This window comes from Zeus faber (genome assembly GCF_960531495.2).
Source record: "Zeus faber genome assembly, chromosome: 5".
Taxonomy (NCBI): Eukaryota; Metazoa; Chordata; class Actinopteri; order Zeiformes; family Zeidae; genus Zeus; species Zeus faber.
The window spans coordinates 16,256,395-16,281,394 of NC_137192.1; the positions used below are offsets into that span (position 1 = coordinate 16,256,395).

At 43.5% G+C, this 25,000-nt stretch overlaps 1 protein-coding gene across 1 annotated transcript; it reads right to left on the reverse strand.

The window, feature by feature from the left end:
- Positions 1-6,751: 6,751 nt before the first annotated feature.
- On the reverse strand, positions 6,752-16,478 carry prdm2b (PR domain containing 2, with ZNF domain b). The gene is made up of 4 exons (XM_080000633.1): positions 16,435-16,478; positions 14,035-14,139; positions 8,720-13,245; positions 6,752-8,503 (listed from the first exon to the last, which is right to left on the reverse strand). Exons 2-4 carry the CDS (start codon positions 14,060-14,062, stop codon positions 8,486-8,488), a joined length of 4,572 nt encoding a protein of 1,523 aa, XP_079856759.1. The 5' UTR covers positions 14,063-14,139; positions 16,435-16,478; the 3' UTR covers positions 6,752-8,485.
- Positions 16,479-25,000: the final 8,522 nt, after the last annotated feature.

The following is a 25,000-nucleotide window of genomic DNA, read 5'->3' on the forward strand; positions in this document are numbered from 1 at the left end:
TCATCCAGCCCCGATTTCATGAACACAAAAATGGTGAGAAACAGCTTAACAGTCGAACTCCACACCTCAGTACTACATCGTTCAGTCTTTTCAAATGTTGTCAGCGATTACTCTGTAACAGGTACTCTGTGTTTAGAAGCAAATCACTGAACTCACTTTACAGGGAGATGTGCACTTTCCAAACGGGAATAATAGATTACCAAGTCATTAAAAAGTGTGTGTTCCATCATCTAAGATATAAGAAAATGTTGAACAACTGTTGGTACGTGGTGGAACCACTGTGCAACTGTTGGTAGGCAGCCCATTGTAGACCAAATCGCAACAAATCCCGTCTCTCCTCGCGTGTCCCCTGAACGCCTCCCTCTCGTCTCGGATCCCTAATCGGTTGTGTCGCCCTGCAGATGTCCTCAGCGTGTTCAACAGGACCCCGTCGCCACCTTCCCAGCTGTTTCATTTGTCGTTCGTCCTCAAGTGTCTGAGTCTTGTCCTCAGTCCGACATGGCTCACTGGCATGCTTTTTGGTGCCGCGAGGTGGCTATGAGAATGTTTCCAGTATGTCCTAAACCACAGCATGCATCAAATAGCACGCAAGAGGTACCAGGATGACACGCTGCAACCAGTGAAATATCATAACATGCAAACATTGGATACTAGGCTGGCACGCGCATCCCAGGATGCATTGCGTACACGTTGATAAGCAGCGTCGTCATCAACCCAGAGAGTTCTAAAAGGAAATCCCTGTCCGAGTATTTACATAATCATAGTCCAACGAACCATTTTTCCGCATATGTACGACTGTACAGTGTGCGATTTCAGACGCTTACTACTTAATGTGCAGGGAATAGTTCATGCTATTCTTGGCCCCACAAAAAAACAAAACATTTTTGAGAGTACGCTCACCGCCGGCTTTAAAAACAACCTCTCAGACATCTTCTCTCTGGGTTCAACCTGGGGTTCATCTTTCACATCGCATCACTGGTAGTCTGGCACGGCCGCAACCTCACTCCGGGAAGGAAGGAAGCCTCTCGATTTCAACAGGGAGCGGCAGAACGCGCAGGGAGGTCACTCCAGGAGTTGAAAGGAAGGAAGAATACAAGACATAAAAACAAAACCAGGCTGATTCAAATGGCAAGCAAAACATTTTGGAGAGCATATGCTCTAGTTGGATCAGTAATGTTTACTTCGGTGGGAAGACACATGACGCCAAAAAGACATGATTACTATTAATTGTTTTGGCGAGAGGCTCATTAATGTCTAATGGCAGAACCCGATTTTGATGCCTCCCTCGTACTTTCAAGTGCGTGAAGCATACGCCCATCGGAATACATCCATTCTCCAACTTCAGTTTTAATGACATTCTCTTTGAACGGGAGGAAGGGACAGTGCGAGCTTGTCAAAGCCGGCTGCCGACTATGTCGCCATCGTCCCCTCCCACTACGCCTCTCGGCTCTGATGAGTTTCCGTATGAAAAAGATAATTAAATCGGCAAAGTTTGAATCCGAAATCCTTTTTTTCCAACCTTTTCAAGGTCAAGGCCGGCTGCAGACCACCGCCGGGTCACGCACAGTTCACGCCCAGGAAAATTTGGGAGTCTCCAATCGGCCCTCACCCACACACCAACAACCAGACTCCGTACAGACTGGACCTTGGAACTGGTTGAACAGGAAGTCCAACTCTGCTGCAGAACTACCCGCTGAACCTTCGCGCCACCATTCTACAATCCATCACAACGGTCGACTTCATACCTCATGCAATTTCGATAAGTCAGGAAAGACTCCCCACACCCATACATCTTCACACAATCTAAAAGCCTATAGATGGGATGATGCCATCAAGGCTAAGATGTCGGTCCAAAAGATGCGGGCTCAAGCCTCTAAGGTTGCCTCAGTGCGCTGTCATGTCCTAAATCGCCCTCTCTGGCGGACCCTAGTTTATTTTGCCGTGTCAGGCAAAGAGTGGCATGGAATTGCATTTTTATGAATAGGACTGAGCAGCCGTACAGAGCGATATTTCATCCTGACAGCACACACACAGAAAAACACACGCAGAAACACACACACACACACACACACACACACACACACACAGCAAGGTGCTCATAAACAACAGCCATGCAGGGAACTATAAACTATAGCACCATGGCACCGGGAAAAATAAACACATCTCCCCTTCCCACAGAATAAAGAACAACCTGCTGGGTGCATCAAATTCCCGCCGCACATTACATAAAATTCCTCATCTCCAGCCCCATCCGTCAACACAAGAATTGCACCATTTCCAGTGTGACCAACGGATTATGTGGAGTTCGACTCCACGAGGCATTTCGATTCTTTGGGCCGGTATTTTGCGCGAGGCCGCGCCAGCCCCTCGTCGAGAGAGCGGGTTTGATAAAGCATTAATGTATGCGAGCGTGACGGATGGGGCCGGGACAAAACTAATTTCAGCAGATGCACGCGAGCCAGACGAGGCCTTGGAGCACAGTCACATCAATAACACAGAGAAGCGTTGCCTTTCTGTCCAGAAGGTACAATGGCTAAAAATAATTTGGAGCAGAAGGGGATTTTTGATAATGTTTCAAAGGTTCTGATGCTGTAGTTCCAAAGGTGGTGATACGTTGTTTTTTTAATGTTCGGCTGTGATGTTTCCAAAATTATCTGTGTGTGTGTGTGTGTGTGTGTGTGTGTGTGTGTGTGTGTGTGGGGGGGGGGATTTTTTTGGGGATCTTTTAAGCTATGACTTATTGATTGATAGACTGCAACAAACAAGCCACAATTACCGAGAAAAATACACAATTAAACATCCCAAACAAACAGAACCAACGACAAAATGAAAACAAATGTATTACAGTGACTGTGACGAATTGATCGATTTGTGCAAGGTCGGTCTTGCGATATGAGGATTATAATGGTTATAACATCACATTTTTTTACTTTTGAGCAATGCACTCAGCTCTCCAAGAGACTTTAAACTCTCAGTGAACTCTGCTGAAAGCTCTTAAACTGCATTACCCCAATCTCAAATGCTCAGCTTGTAGGGGACTTTCTGCAAAGGGGGCACAATTTAATGATGGGCTGTAACTTGAATTTATTGAGAGAAATACATGTATGTCATAAAATTTCTGACAGACGCACACACACGCACACACGCACACACGCGCACACACACACACACACACACACACACACAAGTGACAGCATCATTTAAGTTTTCAGTATTTTTAAACTCAGGCCTTATTAAAGTGTTAGGTGCCATCATTTTTAATATTTGTACATCCATGGAGGCACAGGTCATATATATAACATGCTTAAAGATGTTTACTCAAGCTCATGCATAAGACATCTTATTCAAGTGATTAATAAGGGATTGTGGAAAAGATGAAATATTTGGAGCGAAGGTTTATGAATCAATGATCTAATGATCGCTTGGAAATTTTATTCCGATGGCAATATGTCATAATTCATTTTGATACATTTTCACTTGGGATAATTTGTATCAGAATACATTTTTTGGCCCAGAGTCAATCTGGTTAATTCAAAGAGCCAGGCTTAACTGCGTGAAAAGAATAAGTGCAAATGTTCTGATCATTGATCGTAGACACAACCAAGTACAGCACAGTCAGAAAGGTAAGAATCTGAGGTGTGACTGACAAATCAAACGCAGAGGGGAGTGCAACGCTCCCAAAATAGGAAGAGTTATTCTCGCACCTCTCAAGCTGGGGGCACTGCCCATTGTTCCCAAATCCCAGTAGTCTGAAAAATGTGTGGTTTAGGTTTAGGTGTAATCTTACAGATGGTTAAGGTTAGGTATAATGTTACAAATGGTTTTGTTTATCGATAATGTTACAGATGGTTACGTTTAGGTATAATGTTACACATGGTTAAGTTAATTTATAATGTTACAGATGTTTTAAGTTTAGATATAATGTTACACATGGTTAAGTTAATTTATAATGTTACAGATGTTTTAAGTTTAGATATAATGTTACACATGGTTAAGTTTATGTATAATGTTACAGATGGTTAAGTTTAGGTATAATGTTACACATGGTTAAGTTTAGGTATAATGTTACACATGGTTTAGTTTAGGTATAATGTTACACATGGTTAAGTTAATTTATAATGTTACAGATGTTTTAAGTTTAGATATAATGTTACACATGGTTAAGTTTAGGTGTAATGTTACACATGGTTAAGTTTAGGTATAATGTTACAGATGGTTAAGTTTAGGTATAATGTTACAGATGTTTAAGTTTAGGTTTAATGTTACAGATGGTTAAGTTTAGGTATAATATTACAGATGGTTAAGTTTAGGTATAATGTTACACATGGTTAAGTTTATGTATAATGTTACACATGGTTAAGTTTAGGTATAATGTTACACATGGTTAAGTTTAGGTATAATGTTACACATGGTTAAGTTTATGTATAATGTTACACATGGTTAAGTTTAGGTATAATGTTACACATGGTTAAGTTTAGGTATAATGTTACACATGGTTAAGTTTATGTATAATGTAACAGATGGTTAGGTTTAGGAATCATGTTAACATATGATTAAGTTTAGGTATAATTTTAGGTATAATGTTACACATGGTTAAGTTCAGGTATAATGTTAGACATGGTTATGTTTAGTTATAATATTACACATGGTTAGGTTTAGGTATTACATTAGAAATGGTTAAGTTGAGGTAAATTTTAGGTATAATGTTACACATGGTTAAGTTTATGTATAATGTTACACATGGTTAAGTTTTGGTATAATGTTACACATGGTTAAGTTTAGGTAAAATGTTACACATGGTTAAGTTTAGGTTTAATGTTACACATGGTTAAGTTTAGGTCTAATGTTACACATGGTTAAGTTTAGGTATTATATTAGAGATGGTTAAGTTTAGGTATAGTGTTACACATTGTTAAGTTAAGGTATCATTTTAGAGATAGTTAAGTTTATGTATAATTTTAGAGATAGTTATGTTTAGGTAAATTTTAGGTATAATGTTACAGATAGTTAAGTTTATGTATAATGTTAAACATGGTTAAGTTTATGTAAAATGTTACAGATGGTTAAGTTTAGGTGTAATGTTACACATGGTTAAGTTTAGGTAAAATGTTACAGATGGTTAAGTTTAGGTGTAATGTTACACATGGTTAAGTTTAGGTATAATATTACACATGGTTAAGTTTAGGTGTAATGTTACAGATGGTTAAGTTTAGGTGTAATGTTACACATGGTTAAGTTTAGGTAAAATGTTACACATGGTTAAGTTTAGGTGTAATGTTACAGATGGTTAAGTATAGGTATAATGTTACACATGGTTAAATTTAGGTATAATGTTACAGATGGTTAAGTTTAGGTATAATGTTACAGATGGTTAAGTTTAGGTCTAATGTTACACATGGTTAAGTTTAGGAAAAACTTTACACATGGTTAAGTTTAGGTATAATGTTACACATGGTTAAGTTAAGGTATTATATTAGAGACGGTTAAGTTTAGGTATCGTGTTACACATTGTTAAGTTTAGGAATAATGTAACACATGGTTAAGGTATAATGTTACACATTGTTAAGTTTAGGTATAATGTTACATATGGTTAAGTTTAGGTATTATATTAGAGACGGTTAAGTTTAGGTATCGTGTTACACATTGTTAAGTTTAGGAATAATGTAACACATGGTTAAGGTATAATGTTACACATGGTTAAGTTTAGGTATTATATTAGAGATGGTTAAGTTTAGGTATAGTCTTACACATTGTTAAGTTAAGGTATCATGTTAGAGATAGTTAAGTTTATGTATAATTTTAGAGATAGTTATGTTTAGGTAAATTTTAGGTATAATGTTACACATTGGTAAGTTTAGGTATAATGTTACACATGGTTAAGTTTAAGTATTATTTCAGAGATGGTTAAGTTCAGGTAATGTTTAGGTATACTGTTGCACGTTGTTAAGTTAAGGTATAATGTTACACATAGTTAAGTTTAGGTATTAAATTAGAGATGGTTAAGTTTAGGTATAATGTTAGAGATGGTTCAGTTTATGTATAACAGATGGTGAAGTTTAGGTGTCATGTTACACATGGTTAAGTTTAGGTGTCATGTTACAGATGGTTAAGTTAAGGGATGAGGTTAGCAATTTGGGTCAGGTTTGGGCTGTCGTCCATGTTCAATGGGACATCTTTCAGACTTCTGCGATTTTGGAATAATTGGCCATCGGAGACGATGGCATAGCACCCATGCTGGGTCCAACCAGGTGATGATAGATTAGTAATACACTGACCCTGAGTGGTCAGCTGTCTGTCGTGTCTATTTCTTGAATATTCTTAGTTTGATTTATCTTGCATTTACATTTTTATCTACTCACCTCATTGTTGGGACTTGAGTTGATTTTGTGTCAGATCGCTGAACAGTGACACTCTTAATCCGCGAGCCCTCAAATTAACCTGCTCCTGACCAGGCTGGCTCCAAGGAATGTTGCCGTGGTAACCTAGCCGCCGTCTTTCTAACTTTTATATGTTGGATTTGAATTGGGAACGAGCATATACAGGAAGTTAGTCAGGCGAGGAATTCAGCCTCGTTTGAGCCTTGAGCGACCTTCAGGGAATATCCCATGCTCAACCATGCCTACGGTAAATAAGATATTGTAAAAATGCATTCCACATTACCATGTAAAAACAGGATTTAAAAAATATCTACTCCATTCACATATTCCAACCATCCATGACTTATTAAAGATACATAGAATCAAGACTGAAACCAAATTGAAAAACACTTTTATTATGTGAATTACAGTAATGTTTTTCTTGAGGTCATTAGGGATACCGGTCTTTGTTCATCCTTAAATTCATATTAATGATGCTAAAAGGTAAAATATGGATGAATATTTCACATGGAAATATAAATTACCTTTAAATCATATTCAATTTAATTTGCTTTCCCAAGATATACAAGTACTTGAGCACTGCCTCCATCTGCTGTCATGGTTGAGTAACAGATATGGTCTAGAACGATGATTGACGTCAATGAAGACAATTAAAAGAAACCAGTTCAGCTGCAGGGACTTCAATATACATTTTTACATGTATTGTGAAACTTGAATTATAGAAAAGAGACAACTTTATCCCAGTATGAGGAAAAGCAGCGACTGTAATGTTATAGTAAACCAGCATAAATCCTGCAGAAAATTAAGAAACCTCTGTTTGGATTTTCTGAAGGAAAAGAAAATACAAAATTCAAACCTGTGCTTTTTTTTTTTTTTGGCATAGCTTAATCAAGTAAACTACTTCAGAGGTTGATCAGCAGAAATGCTACAGAACAGATTTCAGAATAGTTTTGCACCTACATCAGCATGGCAAACCAGTGTCAGTTATGTACAACAGTACTGAATACATTCGATTGTTTTAATTTTAAACCAAATTGGTAAAGGTAGCATTGTGGGCCATTGATCTCGCTAGAATTTTGGCAGTTAATTTTAAAGTGCTGTAAGAATGTTGGGAGATACAAATGACATAAAAATTTGGGGAGACACTAAACCCAAAGTGTTTGCAGAAATAACAAGACATATGTGGCAGTGTTTCTTCAAGACTGATAATTGACTTTTTTTTTTTGTTTTTTTTTTTTTAAAGGAGACAACAGAATCCCCACCATTTTATAAATCAGAATTGTCTGCTCTAATGTTCAGACAAACAAAAAAAGAAAAAGAAATTCAAGAATATACTTGAGACAGACCAAAGAAAATGCAGTCAGGCTACACATCCAACATACTCATTTACACCTTTTAGCACATACATACATATACAGTGTTCCTGAGGACCCATTTTTGCAGTAAAGCCACTGCCATTTTTATCTGTTTCCCAAAAAAAAAAAAAAAAGAAAAAAAAAAAAGATGCCAATAAGATATATTTAACAATATAGACTAGAGAACTTTAAATCAAACACACACATATTCATTGTCAAATCAATGTAACTGAAGTAGGTGTGGGACGTGGTAGAGACATTGAGAATGGCTTCTTCTAGTTTATATTCTATTCAGTACATGCATTAAGATACTGTGGAAACATCTGAAGATCAAAACACCCAAACAAGGAGGAAACATGGAACAAAAACAAAGACTGAACAAGTTGTGTTAACCGATACATGATTGCCATTTGCATTATATCAGTTTTTTTTACATAACGGAACCCTAATGTTACTGTTTTGAGTCAAGTAATGACACGTTTTGTGTATAACAACTCATTGTCATTTACAGTAAGTTAAATTTTTTGCAAGGGTGGCTAAATTCCAGGCTCAGTTGGGAGGATGAACGACAGATTAAAGAGGCTCGCCTTCTTTTACAGCCAGCAAGGCATTTCAGATTAGCAGACTTCACTCGCTTTGGGGGCAGAAGCTCACTGCCAACGTTGGACCTCGGTGCTCTCAGTGCCGCGATCAGTCTAGACATGAAAGTTGAGCATCATAGTAGCAGGTGTTGCTCAGCAATGCCCACATGGCTCACTTTACAAGTGACTCCTACAAAAGGCACAAGACAAAAGTTAGGAGTAACTGGTTCTTGTTTAATTTGGACACAAGATGTCTGATTCTTCAATTAATTGCATCAAAGACGAAAATGTTTCCGATCATTTTAAGAGAAGTGTTTGAATGCATTCCTAAAACGCTACCAATAAAATAAGAAAAAATAATAATTACAGCCCAGCCCAATTCAATGTTGCATATAAATGATCATACCTGAGTCTCTTTTGGCTCTTGGCCAAGCGGTTGCTCCGTTTTCACCTCCACAGAAGCAGAGTTGGCCATTTGTAAGCTTCTGGTGACCGGCCCGCCCATCCTCTCCCTAGTTCGCATGGAAAACCGCTCCTCTTTTTTTGGCGGCTGAGGGGGGGATTTGACCTCTGCTGGCTTCTTGGGGACCGGCTCCTTGCCCATACGCTGTATTCTCATTGCTGGACGCTGGGCTGTGTCGCCGGGAGTGTCCGAGGCCACGGGGGTGGTCGGTAAAGACTGAGCTTGGCCCTTTTTACTTTTTTTCCTGGGGGATACTGGTGCGGCTGGGAAAGAGGCAGGCCTTTTAGGCCTTTTAGTTTTTCCTTTCCTTGCTTGCAGGGGCTCAGGTTCTGCAGCACTGTGACTGCGAGCCCTTGTCTTTCCCAGAGGTTTAAGCTCTGGCTCTGGCTCTGACTGTTGGACTTCAGAGTCTGTGGCTTTCCTTCTGAGGTTCATATTTCTCTCTACCATTGGTGTTGCTTCTTGTTTCACGTCTACTGCCCCTTTCCTGCCCTTTTTAACGACGGGCTTCTTGGGACAGCTGATTGCAACATGTTTACTGAGGCTTGCAGGATACGTAAACTCCCGACTGCAGTAAGGACAGATATTGAGTTCTTGCGCTACTTCAACTTTAACAGAAACCTTTTTTACATTGGAAGCAGTTTTATTTTTCTGTGAAATTGCTTTCTGGACCAGCTGGTTTTTCTTCTTATTTAGGGCACTCATTTTGGCTTTACCAGGGGGCTCCTGATTGAAATTGAGTCTCTTGGGCTGGCCCATTCTGCGGAACGCATTTTGTCCTGCACTGGTTGCTGCAAGCGACACAGCTCCATTCTGAGGCTTCACTATTTGCTTGAGGGGGATAGGGTTTTTCTTGGGAGTGTAACGTTTTTTATCGCTAGCATTGGCACAGGCTAATATGTGCTTGTGCAGCTCAGGCATGTTATCGAAGCTGTTGCCACACTTGGTGCAGCGGATGGCAGTGCTAAAAGTTTGTGGTATGTTGTGGGTAGTAAAGTTGGTAGCCGAGGCCACAGAACCTGCATGAGAACGGCTGTGATAGGGGAAAGGGGGAGGTTTAAAGCTGGGGTAGTGTTGATTAATTCCAAGGCGGACATCGGGGCCTTTGGGCTTCCCTCCCTCTGAGGCCATGATCTTTATTGTAGTGTACAGCTCTTCAGTAGAGTCCTCTGGCTCATCTGCAGATTGACCGTTAAGTTTAGGCTCCTCTTTTATTACATTCGCAACATTGTGTGAAGCAGCTTCATCATTCATCTCTGGTGCTGGTGTTGACGGACTGCTTTCCTCTTTGGCCCTGGTTGGATTGGTGTAGTTCTGTGGCCTCAATTTACCATTTTCTACTGTGGTGTGGGTGCATGTCTCGTTTGGATGAAGGTCCTTTTGGTGCTGCTGCAGGTTACAGAGAAATGCAAACTCCTTGGAACAAGCCGAACATACAAAAATCGTGCCCACCCCATGGAGAGACGACCGATGAGCCAGCAGGGCTGGGGCATCCCCAAATAGCTGCACACAAAACTCGCACTTATAGGGCCAATCAGCAGCATGCTCAGTGATGTGTCCATTTAGTGCTTTAATGGAGTGAAATGGCTCTTCACAGACATTACACACAAAAGTCTTGCAGAACGCTTCAGAACCCTCTCCTTCCTCTTCTGGTTTTTCAACTCCAGCTGGACACGAAGAATCATCAGCATCATGACCTGCTGCGGTTACGTCCGACAACTCATCTGTGCTGGGAATGGGCTCTTTCTTAATGACAGTAGGACTGAAATATGGTAGCGCTGGTGATGGAGATGCATCATGCGGTGAGGGTGGAGGAGAGGTTAATGGAGCAGGTGATAATTCTGGATGGGATGATGAAAGAGCATAATCAGAGCATTGGGATGTGTCCTCATTTGTTGATTCTAGATCTTGACTCAAACTGCCATTAGATAGACCATCTTCCTTCACAAAATGATTAATATCGGACTCTGCTGCGGGAGGTTCTACTGGTGCAGGTTCGGATGGGCTGGGCGCAGCTGAACTATTAAAAGCATCTTTCACTGGCAAACAAGAAGAATGAAGTGGCTGACTGATATGGGTCTCATCAACTCTGTCCTGATATTGTTGAGCCTCCACCTGATCCTCTGTATCAGATGGGGGCTTGTTTTCATTCGATCTGGGAGACATTTCCGGAGACAATACTGGAAGTGGTTGAGAGAGAGGGGAACTGGGCATATCTGGAGGAGAGGGTATAGTGGGCAGAACTGGGGGAGGTGGTGTCGGTGATGTCATGCCAGAGATGCCAGGTGAGGAGGGGTTCAATGTGACTGGGGTCAGGGAGGGAGGAGAGGGGTGGGCCGTTTCTGAAGCCATGCTAGGAGAAAGAGCCGGCAGAGAACTGAGGCCTGCCAATGTGGAGGGGACCTGCTCTCCCGCTGAGCCTAGGCCGACATACTCGTTCATCAGAACCTTCTCAAGCATGCTCGTGTTTGGCTTCCTCTTCTTGGTCAGAGGCTGCGGTGCTGGACTTCCCTTTGATTCTGTCTCCACTGTGCTCTTCCGATGCATACTTAAATCCAGAGCCGAATCCCCAAGCCCCTTGATCAAGCCTTCACTTCTCTTACTGACGGGACTGGACAGGTCCAGGGGCTGCTGATTACAAGAATTACCTCCACTACTGGAGGCGGGCCGGGAGCACACATCCTTTTCAGAGAGACAAATAGAGTCCCCGTCCTCATGGCTTGTTAGGCTCTCAACAGGTGATAAACTGTGACATTCCAGCTTTGGCACCTTAAGAGTATACGAGATTCCTGACTCACCTCTACAGCTTTCAGCCTTCTGTTTGGGGCTGAGCTGTGGAGAAGATGGAGGAGAGGATGTTCTCCTTTTAAATCTGCTTGATACCCCCAGCAGTGAGGTGACTGAGAGTGGGGAGGCTAGTCTATGGCTTTCTGCTATCAGGGCAATGCTGGACTTCTGGCTGTCCTCTGTCTGAAGGAGCTGTTTAAGCTTAGGGGAGAGATAGACAGTTTTTTCCCTTTGAAATGCTAGTGAATCTGTCGATTGGGGATAAAGTCCTCCCACTAACAGGTTAGATGAGGAAGATGTGGAGGAAGATGAAGATGAAGGAGCACAACATCCTGTCTCAGTCTCCATCTTAAGAGTTGGAATGAGTGGAGGTGTAGACGTTCTCCTTTTTGATGTTGGCTGGCCCAGGTTGAAAACCGGCTTCACAGAATTGTTTTTTCCCTCCACTTTGAGGGCCTGACTTATCTGGTTAGGGCTGATTATCACTGCATCGAGACCAAACAGGGCAGCAGATCTGGAATCTACCTCAATTACCTCACAGTTGCTGACTGAATTGGTGGACACAATTTTGCCGTCTATGTAGAAGCTCAGATTTTCAGATATGTTTTTGGATATATCGATTACATAGTCATCTCTGTCCGTCTCATCTTCTGTGTCTGCACTGGGCACATAGACAGGCGGGGGGCTTGTGCTGGGTGATTCATCAGGCTGCTGCTGCTGCTGCTGTTGCTGCTGCTGCTGCTGCTGCTGATGCGCCGACTCCTCCTTCAAGAGCATGTCTTTCCTGCGGACTCCCTTTGGCAACAAGTGGCGTTCATGTATTCTACGCTGATGTCGCCGCATGTTGGTGTGAGTGCCAAAGGCTTTATTACAGTATTTACAAGGATGCAGCTCCTTTGACTCTCCATTCTCATCCATTATAAAAGGACGGTCAGCTTCAGGCTTTGAATCTTTCCTCATCACCTCAGTATTGTGCAGATGTGCCCCAGGAAACTGAGAACCTAAGGCAACATAGTTACTGGTCGGGCTGGTGCAGTCAGGACTTGAACGGTCAGCATTCCCTGCAGGACTGAGCAGGGTGGCAGTTCCAGCTAGTGAACCAGGCCTTTTCTTGGACCCGTTCTCATGTCTTCGCTCGTGTCTCCGCCTCCCCACCTGTGAGCCAAACGACTTTCCACAGTAGCGGCACTTGAAAAGGTGGGTTTGTTGGTTAGCAGTGGTATGAATGTGTATGTGTCGCTCCAGGCCCTGTTTGGTGGAAAAGTGGCGCTCACAGTGTTGACAGGGGTATGACTCTCCCTGGATGTCACCTTCAAGTTCGCCATCTGGGTCAAAGTCAAGATCTGGAGGTCTGAAGGTAGACTCTGTCTCCATGGGTGCGTCCATAGATCCCTCCCCACCCTTATCACCACAGCCAAGTAACTGCTGCTCTGTTTCGACTGACTCACTCACGGAAGAATTTGGAAGAGTTCTCATAGGTAGGAACATGTGCGGATTAACTGGATCTACAACCTGGTCAACCTCATCAGCCTCCTCTTCCTCCTCCTCATCTTCTCTGCCAATCATTACCACTGACATGTCCTGCATATCGGTATGGTCAGCATTTCCAACAGCAGAGGGATCCTGTGCTGCAGAATGTAATGGGCCAGAGGATGAAGGTTTCTTGTCCTCCTCTTTAGGACCTAGGGAACATTGTTCAGTAGCATCAAAGTTAGGCTTGCCTCTGTTGATCCAGATATTTGAGCATAATGTTATTTATGGCTGGTGTGGCAAAATCCAGAATTCTCAAAAAAAAATCCACATACTAGGGCTACTATCATTATCATGAAATCTTAGTTGATTATTAATAGTCATGCAAATAATTGTGATTAAAAGTTTAATTGTCTTTGTTGTTCCTTTCATGCTGTTATCATAGCTGACATAACACGCTTATAACGGTGCAATAATACATGCACCTATTGCAGAAGAGCCATCCATTGACCTTGAATTTCGGATCATAAAACTTTGGCAGACGGCTGAAGTGCACCGAATTCACATTCCATTTTTGAGCATTTCTAACACTGGTTTAAAATTTCCTTTTACATTTGGGTTGGAGAGTTAATTGTGGAATGTAATTATTTTACAAAATGATCACAGGTAACTATGTAATAGTCACAGCTCTACCACAATCGAATTATACTCTTAATAATGTTAATATCTTGTTCTATTAGTAGTTCCCTACCGAAACACAAGTAATGCGACCACATATATAGAGACCTAACTATTATTTTCATAGGTATGAATAAATATCCTGTCACCTTAAAATAACCTTTTTTTTTTTTTATAGACAGGAAGCACAAACATGCTTCAAAATAGATATGTAGAAACTTTTAATCAGTGAAATGGTTTAAAGTGTCTGAATTTAGTCACATGTTCCTTTCTTAGAATGACTTTTCCAAAGAAGAATATTGACAACAGTTAAAACCACTAACCTTCCTCCCCATCCCACATCTCTGTCATAATGGCTTGATTTTCTCTTGTTTGCTTGAATCCTCCCAAACCAGACTGTCTGGCTCTCTCCAACACCTTTCTCCTGGCTGCAGGGACAAAAACACACATTAACTCTCGTCAGAACTTGATCATACAGAGAGACAGGTTTACAAAAGAAAATACAAAAAGGTTGTAAGTATTTATCAAATCCAGAACAGTAATTTACATTGAAATAATTCAGTTAAAAATAAAATACATCTGTAATGAATTCATGTTAATTGGAGATATCACCTATTGCACTTAGTGCGTTATAAACTGTCCGCCACTCAGGTGAACGCCAGCATGCATCCAGGCGGGCTGCCGGGGCATTAACTCTCTTGAATGGATTTCTTATGATACAAAATCCTATTTAGACGGCAGAACAATAAACAACCCGGGAGCTACAGATCTCTCGAAAAAAATAACTAATTCAATGCCACAGTTAGGTGAACCTTTGCCGGGGAAACACAAGATGGATTTTCAAATGTGGGATACAAGGCCAAGTATACATGCATTTATGCAAAAAAATAAAAAAATAAAAACAAACACCTTGGGAAATGATGTTCTAGTCATAGAATGTAGGATACCATTTTGATTTAGAGTGTGACCTGTGGCGGTCGGGAGGCTGAGTTGCAGCCACCCCTCGCGGTGTCAACAAGGTCACCCGCCCCGGCCCACAATGCTTAAAATTCATGCCACAGAAACGTACGCTTGGGGTCGATCATCTGACCGGTGCGCTTTAAAACTGCCGCGGCATGTTAGGAGGATCATGCCGTGCAAAGCTTTTAGGATCAGGGACATCGTTGTGTCACTCGGGAGTTATTGTAATGACTTCCTGTTGATCCTGCGTCCAACTCTGCGCCGTACACAAACGGGCCGGTGTTAAACCAACGTACGCTGCACTGGGAAGACGCGGCGTCATTTTCTGGAGGAGATCCACGGCACCGTGTTGCAATGACGGGAAACCTAAGTCAGCGTTCAGTTGAGATCCGATCTCATTTCCAGTCAGGATTGCCCAAATGCGCACGCTCAAGTGAGCACTCGTCGGTATAATGGTGTTGCCACACGTTACACTCCGAGTTCCTTATCCTCCACGCACCCACAGACCACCAAGAATTTGACTTTCACAAAAACTAAGACCTAATCAACTGAGTGAAAACAAACAGAGCCAGATGGACAGATACAGCAGAGACCCCCCCCCAAAAAAAAAACCCCCAAAAAAAACCCCACTGATAACACCCAATGGCTTTTGGAGAATATGTTGAAATGAAAACACCCTTCCTCCTGCGTCGAACTTCTATTCATTATTGTTATTATTTTAAAGGAAGACGACGTTCAAAGCTCGTCTGAAATAGGTCTCCTCTTCAGCTAACCTCCGAGTTTGGATGGATTAGGTCCTGGTTGGGTGTGTTCAGAGGCCTCTGCCGTTAAACTACAGCTGTTCCTGGAGAAGGAGAAAAACTCCCCAAAGAGAGAGGGTGAAAACGCACTCACCGCAGCTCCACTCAACTTAACTCCACTCATGGGCGAAGGGTTGAGACGGCACTTCAACCCCTTCCGTGGACAACCGTAGAGAACGCGTTAATTAACACGGAAGAAACGATGTTATGACGCCTTAATGTGTTTTTTTGTTTTTGTTTTTTTTCCAAATAATATTTTAGCGTTCTTTTGGGTTCACATCTCCACATCGAGGTATCTGTCACGTCTGTACGTCGCACACACCGAGCCTGTTAGCTTGAAGCTAGCTAGTCGAGTCTGGTTTGACAACTCGCTCAACTGGTTATTCTGAGCACAATCTGGACGATCGGCCCCTTTTAAAAAGGGTATCCATTAAAAGATTATCAAAATAGCGAAGAAAAACAAGCGAAATACGACCTGGCAACAGGCTGGCCGTGCTAAACATCTAGGCCATCCTCAGCGGATGGACGGCTCTCATTAAAGGTCACATCCACGGAAAACGTCACAAGCCGAGAGGCTCCCGAACCCGGAGAAAAGTTGTCGGGCTACTCGGTTACCATCCCCGCGTACCGTTTCACATACACCGCCGACCGGCACCGCGTTGCAACCCGGGGAAAGTGCGATCGAGCCGGTCGAGTTTCGCGTCGGGGCTTGGGGAGCGGAGCAAAGCCCAACACAACGCAGAGCACCACGGCTAACGCCTGTTAGCCTGCTAGCGCTTTAGCCGTTAGCCCGCTACCTCGCTAGCGCCTCAATACAACTTCCAAGTCGGCGGCGAAGAAATTCAACCGTCGCTATTCCGTTTGGCTTCAAACCGCGAAAAGCGGCGAACCCCCCCCCCCAAATCGAGCGGCTGTGTCGCGCTTGTACAACCGCGGGTGGGGGTGGTGGGGGGGAGGCCTCACCTCGTTTCGCCCGGGGTGAGTTGTTCCTGCTCGGTCTGCGGACTGACTCTTTCTTCCTCCAGTGCAGCTGTTATGTCGGGGCCGTCCGCGCCGCACCAGCAGCTCCTCTCCGGGCCCGATAGGCTGCGCGCATGAGGGACCGCGGCAGCCGCCAATCACAGAGTGCCTTGCTCACAGGCCCCGTGCGAGACGGGAACCCACCTAATCTGTCAAGTACCCGGGAAGGAGGGTGGTGGTGGTGGTGGTGGTGCTGCGGAGGTGTTGTTTTTTTTGTTTGTTTTTTGTTTAGTATCTTTCGGGAGTTCATGAATGTTCCATAAACGGTTCCTGACTTCCACCGTCACGTCGCCCAAAATTCCAAAGTGATCCTCCGACGCCGCCGGAGCTGATGTTGGGGTGGATGTTGACATCCACCTCTGGGTTTGTTTGTTGGCCTTTTATTGTTCGATATCATTTCATCCAAACCTCCGCAGAAGGCCATACCGTAATTAAGGAGACGATAGTCAAACTATGATCAAAACACACTGTTCTACGTTCAATTAAATTGATTTCTAATTTCTATTTAATTCTATTATAATGAGAATTCATGTTCGTTTTTGTTTTTTTTATGCATATTTTATGTACATAGTTTTGTGTACAATTATTAAAAAAAAAAAAAAAAAGTACTTTTTGAAAATGTTGGTTTACTTTATAAAATTCTTTACTGTTGTCATGTAAGTACGACGAGCCATTGAAAATCAGAGTCAAATTCCTTGTCAGCGTTAGCGTACTTGGCCAACAAAAATCTGATCGTGATTCTCCATCTTTGCTGGACCCGCCCCACGAAACCTCTTGAGGACCCGTGTTGAGAAGCGCTGGGAGCGCTGCTCCACCCTCCGTCCCTAAATGCTTTGTAGTAAACAGCTCTGTGGGTCTCCAGAGGGAGCGGGTTCGGCTCCTCAGCGCAGCGAGACCAGAGACCAGTTGTTGTAGCGGAGCCGGTTTCCCCTCATGGGGTCGGCGGCGTCAACACACATCCAGCCTCGACCGGGGAGCTCCTCCACATAGATGGAAAATGTGCTCTGTGACATGGATGTCCCAACCTTCATAGTGACATGGACATCAGAATGGATGTTGTGAGCTGGACGTCCCAACCGACATAGTGACATGGACGTCCAATAGACATTGTGACATGGACGTCCCAATCGGCATAGTAACATGGACGTCCCAACCGACATAGTGACATGGACGTCCAATAGACATTGTGACATGGACGTCCCAATTGGCATAGTAACATGGACGTCTCAAACCCGACATTGTGATATGGACGTCCCAATCAACATAGTGACATGGACGTCCAATAGACATTGTGACATGGACGTCCCAATCGGCATAGAGACATGGACGTCCCAATCAACATAGTGACATGGACGTCCCAACCAACACCGTGACATGGACGTCCCAGCCGACACCGTGACATGGACGTCCAAACCAAAATTGTGACATGGACGTCCAATCATGGACGTCCCAATCGGCATAGAAACATGGACGTCCTAATCGGCATAGGATGTCCCAACTGGCATAGTGACATGGACATCCCAACCGGCATAGTGACATGGACGTCTCAAACCCGACATTGTGATATGGACGTCCCAACCAACGTTTGTGACATGGACGCCCAATCATGGACGTCCCAATCGGCATAGTGACATGGACATCCTAATCGGCATAGGACGTCCCAACCGGCATAGTGAAATGGACGTCCCAACCGACACCGTGACATGGACGTCCCAACCGACACCGTGACATGGACATCCCAACCGACGCCGTAACATGGACGTCCCAACCGACACCGTGACATGGACGTCCCAACCGACATTGTGACATGGACGTCCCAACCAACATAGTGACATGGACGTCCTAATCGGCATAGTGACATGGACGTCCTAACCGGCATAGTGACATGGACGTCCAATTGACATTGTGACATGGACGTCCCAACCGGCATAGTGACATGGACGTCCCAACTGTCATTGTGACATGGACGTCCCAACCGACATAGTGACATGGACGTCCCAACCGGCATAGTGACATGGACGTCCTAATCGGCATAGTGAAATTGACGTCCTAACCGGCATAGTGACATGGACGTCCAATTGACATTGTGACATGGACGTCCCAACCGTCATTGTGACATGGACGTCCCAACCGTCATTGTGACATGGACGTCCCAACCGACATAGTGACATGGACGTCCTAACCGGCATGGTGACATGGACGTCCCAACCGACATAGTGACATGGACGTCCTAACCGGCATGGTGACATGGACGTCCTAACCGGCATGGTGACATGGACGTCCCAACTGTCATTGTGACATGGACGTCCCAGCCGACATAGTGACATGGACGTCCTAACCGGCATAGTGACATGGACGTCCAATTGACATTGTGACATGGACGTCCCAACCGTCATTGTGACATGGACGTCCCAACCGTCATTGTGACATGGACGTCCCAACCGACATAGTGACATGGACGTCCTAACCGGCATGGTGACATGGACGTCCCAACTGTCATTGTGACATGGATGTCCCAGCCGACATAGTGACATGGACGTCTTAACCAACATTGTGACATGGACGTCCCAACCGACATAGTAACATGGACGCCCAATCATGGACGTCCCAACCGGCATAGTGACATGGACAACCCAAGCGACACCGTGACATGGACGTCCCAGCCGACACCGTGACATGGACATCCCAATCGGCATAGTGACATGGATGTCCCAATCGACATGGTGACATGGACGTCCCAACCGACATTGTGACACGGGCGATGTTAACAGCCAATGAGATGCATTGAGATGGCACAGTGACAAAACCAAAATATCGCAACAAAAATATATTGTAGTTTCAAACGGATTGCCTATGTACAGCGGTATGGGCTATTATTTTAAACCTTGTTTTGATTAGTGCTACGAGATAAATAAGGATTGTTATTTCATAAAAGATGTGGAATAAAATGTATCTTTTTGCCAGCATAGGTCAAATATATGAGTGCAAGAGAAACACTGGTTGCTCTCCAGTGTGAAATGTGTGCACAAATGATTATGATTCACAAGGCCTTTATTATCATAGCCAAATCAGTTTGAAAAGCCAACATGTTTCAACCGAAGAAGCCCTGACGAAAATCATACTTTTTGGACTCTCCTGTTCATTCCCAGAGCGACTAGACCGCCCATCCAGATCTGTTTTTGGCCGGATCTTTTTATTTTCTTCCTCCCTTGACAATACAATCTAAAACGTCTCTGCAGAGCATGGTGTGAGTGTCATAATTCATAGAGATGATTGAGTTTTAAAGCAATGTGGGAGGTGTTGGAGAACATTTCACTCTGTAATTATGTCCCTGACCCCAAAATAAGGCCTTATACTGCCTATCACGTTGACATTTACTAGAACTTTGTGTGGTCACTTTGTGGAGAACGAAGATTCCAATTTTTCCTGCTCTACATTGACTTCCATGCTCTCCCAATCCTAATTTGTTTTTTTGGTCCAGTGAACGGTTCCTGATTGCAGATATTATAAGTGAAAATAAAGTCATTTTGTTTTCCGTCGGTTGCCACTTGAGGATGTGGATTTGTGCAAGTTGTGGTTGATTGCTATCAGACATCCTGAGACCGGTGCAAACACAGCACTATAATTTGTACAGAAAGCGACGAGTACAAAGCCAAAATGTCCTCCTCGGTGATTTTGTTTCTCCACTTAATGAAAAAAAAAACAGACCAACAATGCAAAAGAACTATGTTCCTTTAGTTTTTCAGCATGTCATGATGCTGCTGAGGCAACAACAACAATGACAGCAAAATCCTAGGACTGGAGGACGGTAAGAAAGCAAAGTTAGCCAATAAGAGCCGAAAACATTAGTTGACTGGTTTATACTGGTGCACAAATTCACTGTAAAGTTGGAATGTCTTTGCATTCAAAATGTAATTTCATGAAAATAGAACATTTGGATTATTTTTTTGATCATGTATGAGTATAAATACCCTTTTCTTTCCAATTCATGTATAGTTTCATGTCTATATTTATGATTGATTATTAACTTTATCAATGTGGTGTTTAGCTGCATCACCTTTAAAGGTGCAGTGTGTGGAATTAAGTGGCATCTAACTGAACACCCCTCCCCATGGCGGTGCAACATGGCAGCCTCCGTGGAAGCGACGGTGGCCGCAAAACTCACGGAAAACGCCAAAGACCCTCTCTAGAAAAGGTGTTTGCTTTGTCCATTCTGGGCTACCGTGGAAGAAACATGGTGGCGCAACATGGCGGCCTCTGTGAAGCGTACCCGCTCCCTATGTAGATAAAAACATCTAATTCTAAGGTAACGAAAACACAATTCTTATTTTCATGGGATTATCATCTTCTTCTATCGACTGCTCCCTTTAAGGGTCAACACAGCGGATCATCCGCCTCCAATACCTTCTGTTCTGCGTATCTTCCTCCCTTACACCAACCGCCTGCATGTCCTCCCTCACCACATCCATAAACCCTCTCTTTGGCCTTCCTCTTTTCCTCTTCCTCTTCCGCCTGGCAGCTCCATCCTCAGCATCCTTCTCCCAATGCAACTCTCATCTCTCCTACACACGTGTCCAAACAAATCTCAATCTCGCCTCTCTCACTTTTTCACTGTCCCTCTAATGTACTCATTCTTAATGCTGTCCATCCTTGTCACTCCCAGTGAAAATCTCAACATCCTCAACTCTGCCACCTCCAGTTCAGCCATCTGCCTTTTTGTCAGTGCCACCGCCTCTAAACCCTACAACACGGCTGGTCGTCCTGTAGACCTTCCCCTTCACTCTTGCGGGAACCCTTCTGTCACAGATCACTCCGAAACACTCTTCTCCACCCGCTCCACCCTGCCTGTACTCTCTTCTTCACATCTCTCTTGAACTCATCCACCTTCTCGTTAAAACAAACTTATGAATATTATATTCCATTTCTGCCGAGTCTGTTCCATTAATTCTACACCGCAGCTTTAAAAGAAAAAAGATTTGGATCTAATTTTTTTAATATAATTTATTAACCGTCCGTGTATTTTCAGTTGGTAGGCTACTGCACATAGTGCAGAAAGGAACCTTCGAAATGTTCCACGAAACGCTCGTGGCCTTCTGTGATGTCACATTGAGTCAATAAACTCAAATGGGGACAGGAGTCATCGTCTCCACGTACCGCCCACACGTAAATACGACTGGTCATTGTCTCCTACAAATGGACCAAATATTTTGCCTTAAGGAATCAGCTGCGCGGCCCAAACACCTGGGAGAAGACCAATAGAAATGAAAGAACATCTAAGCACTGCCTCACCACACAGAGACACATATACGGTATAAAGGACACTTATGGCCTTTCTAAATAAGCTGACTTGCATGTGGGCTGAACCTCAAAAACCTTTCTATTAGCCCCATATTGAATGAATACATAGCATTTGATTCAACACAGCATAACCCTGAGCACGCCCCAGCGAAGTGCCACAATAGAACGCGGTGTCTCAGGGATGCGGTTTAGATGAACAGCAGAAGGCTCCAGTGTCACAGAGGCTGGCGAGGCGTTCCCTTCCCCACGTGGCACGGTGACAGGGAACTACCGCCAGTGTCAGTACAACTGCTTTGTAACTGTGTGGAAGTGTCTGTATTTACTTGAGTATTTTCAGTACTTTTCACTCAATCAAATTCTTTTTTTGTTTATTTTGTTTTTCATTCTGTGCTGTCAGCATGCTGGGCATACGACACAGAGTATTTGTATGCCATTGCATCTAGGGCAGAGTTATTCTGCAAGTGGAGTTTAACTTCTCATCCTGCTATGACACTCTTTATTCATTCTTTAATCATCAAGGCAGAGCAAGTTTATTTATATAGCACAATTGAACAACAAGGCAATTCAAAGTGCTGTACATAAAACACCAAAAGCATTAAGGCAAGGTCCAAAAGAAACATTGTAAAAGGAAAGAGCACATCGTAAAGTTAAAAAGTAGTTACAGCGCAGTTCAAGAAATGAATCAAAGAAACCTTGTTTTACTCTTTGTGAACAATTATTTCGCCTATTCCCAGAATAGCGTTCTAACTTGTCAAGGCCATATCCTAGCCCCGGAGGACCGGTCTGGAGGTCTTTTCCGAGCGCCTTTTCCCCGAATAGCGCGAAGAGCTGCTGCAATAACTCTGTCCTGTGGACGACCTGTGGGATGACAAGAGCACAGTTTTTTGTGACACAGAACCGCCACCAATCTCCCTCTTTGGAGAACGATCTTACCATGTTTTGGTCTTCAAACAACTAATCACTACTCCAAGAGGTGTAGAATCACCACTGGTGAGACGGGTTTACATAGAACCAAACAACAACACGTACGTGGAAAAACAAACATAGAAATGTCAGACGACAACATGTATTGACCAAGCAGAGATAATTAAGTCCAGGAAAACTGGAACAGCAATTCAGCACGTGGCCTCTTCCTGTCGTAGCGATGGCAGTAAATGAGGGAGGAAAGGAGAGGGATGTAGCCAGGAAGGTGTTCTGGGGTGTGTTATAAGCAGGTGCTGGTGGCGTTTGTGTGCGTGTGCCCAATTAGTTCTGGTGTATGAGGTCAGAATTATATCATAGCGCCTCCAAGCAGCAGAAAATGTCCCGAAGCTTGTGTGGGAGTGTATGTGTTCTAAGCTAATATGAGTAGTATTAAAATTGCTGGACAGACGTATAGCACGTCGGGGCAGGAGCCTGACGGGCAAGATCGCAGCCGCCCGCCACATCCCCACTCACATAGTTCACACCCCACTCATCCAGAAAACCTTGGGCCTATTGTGTGGTGTATGTACTGAGTTTGAGTTCTGGCACTGGGAGAGATAGACGAAGCACAACCAGATCAACGCAGGGGTGCAGTAGGGTGGGCAGCGGCCACGGGGACCTCGCCCTGGACCCGACCGTGCCCCAGCACACATATATGTATCAACGCACATATATACAGTATATATATATAATTGTTATTTATTTTTTTTTTTTTTATTTATTAAGATATATATACACCGCGTTCCAAATTATTATGCAAATTGGGTATAAGTGTCATAAACATTACATTTTTTGTTTTTTGATTACACTCATGGATGGTATTGTGTTTCAGGGCTCTTTGCATCGCTGAAACTCAGACACCTAATTAATTACTAATTAGTTTGCCAGGTGAGCCCAATTAAAGGAAAACTACTTAAGAAGGACGTTCCACATGATTAAACAGGCCACAGGTTTCAAGCAATATGGGAAAGGAAAAGGATCCCTCTGCTGCCGAAAAGCCTCAAATAGTGCAATGCCTTGGACAAGGTATGAAAACATTCGATATTTCACGAAAACTTAAGCGTGATCATCGTACTGTGAAGAGATTTGTGGCTGATTCAGAGCACAGACGGGTTGGTGCAGATAAAGGCATAATGAGGAAGGTTTCTGCCAGACAAATTCATGGGATTAAGAGAGCAGCTGCTAAAATGCCGTTACAAAGCAGCAAACAGGTATTTGAAGCTGCTGGTGCCTCTGGAGTCCCATGAACCTCAAGGTGTAGGACCCTCCAGAGGCTTGCAGTTGTGCATTAACCTACTATTGGGCCACCCCTAACCAATGCTCACAAGCAGAAACGGTTGCAGTGGGCCCAGAAATACATAAAGACTCATTTTCAAACAGTCTTGTTTACTGATGAGCGCCGTGCAACCCTGGATGGTGCAGATGGATGGAGTAGTGGATGGTTGGTGGATGGCCACCATGTCCCAACAAGGCTGAGACGTCAGCAAGGAGGTGGCGGAGACATATTTTGGGCCGGAATCATGGGGAGAGAGCTGGGAGGCCCCTTCAGGGTCCCTGAAGTTGTGAAAATGACCTCGGCAAAGTATAGAGAGTTTCTGACTGAGCACTTTCTTCCATGGTACAAAAAGAAGAACCGTGCCTTACGTAGCAAAATCATCTTCATGCCTGACAATGCACCATCTCTTGCTGCAAAGAATACCTCTGTGTCATTGGCTGCTATGGGCATAAAAGGAGAGAAACTCATGGTGTGGCCCCCGTCCTCCCCTGACCTCCACCCTATTGAGAACCTTTGGAGCATCCTCAAGCAAAAGATCTATGAGGGTGGGAGGCAGTTTGCATCAAAACAGCAGCTCTGGGAGGCTGCTCTGACATCCTGCAAAGAAATTCAAACAGAAACTCTCCAAAAACTCCCAAGTTCAATGGATGCAGGAATTGTGAAGGTGATATCAAAGAAGGCTCCTATGTTAACATGGAACTTGGCCTGTTAAGATGTTTTTGATTGAAATAGCTTTTGATTTCAGTAAATATGACCTCCTAATGCTGCAAATTCAACAAATGACAATTTTCAGTTCTTTACAACCTATAAAATGTTTTGAAACTCTGTTGTGCATAATGATTTGGAACAGTGCATTTAGAGTTTTTTATTTTTGAAAAAAATACTGTTTTCATTGGGAGGTTTGTTCAATAACATTTTAATTATACTGACTGTCATTTGCATCGACTATTTAGGAAATCAGAGATAAATATC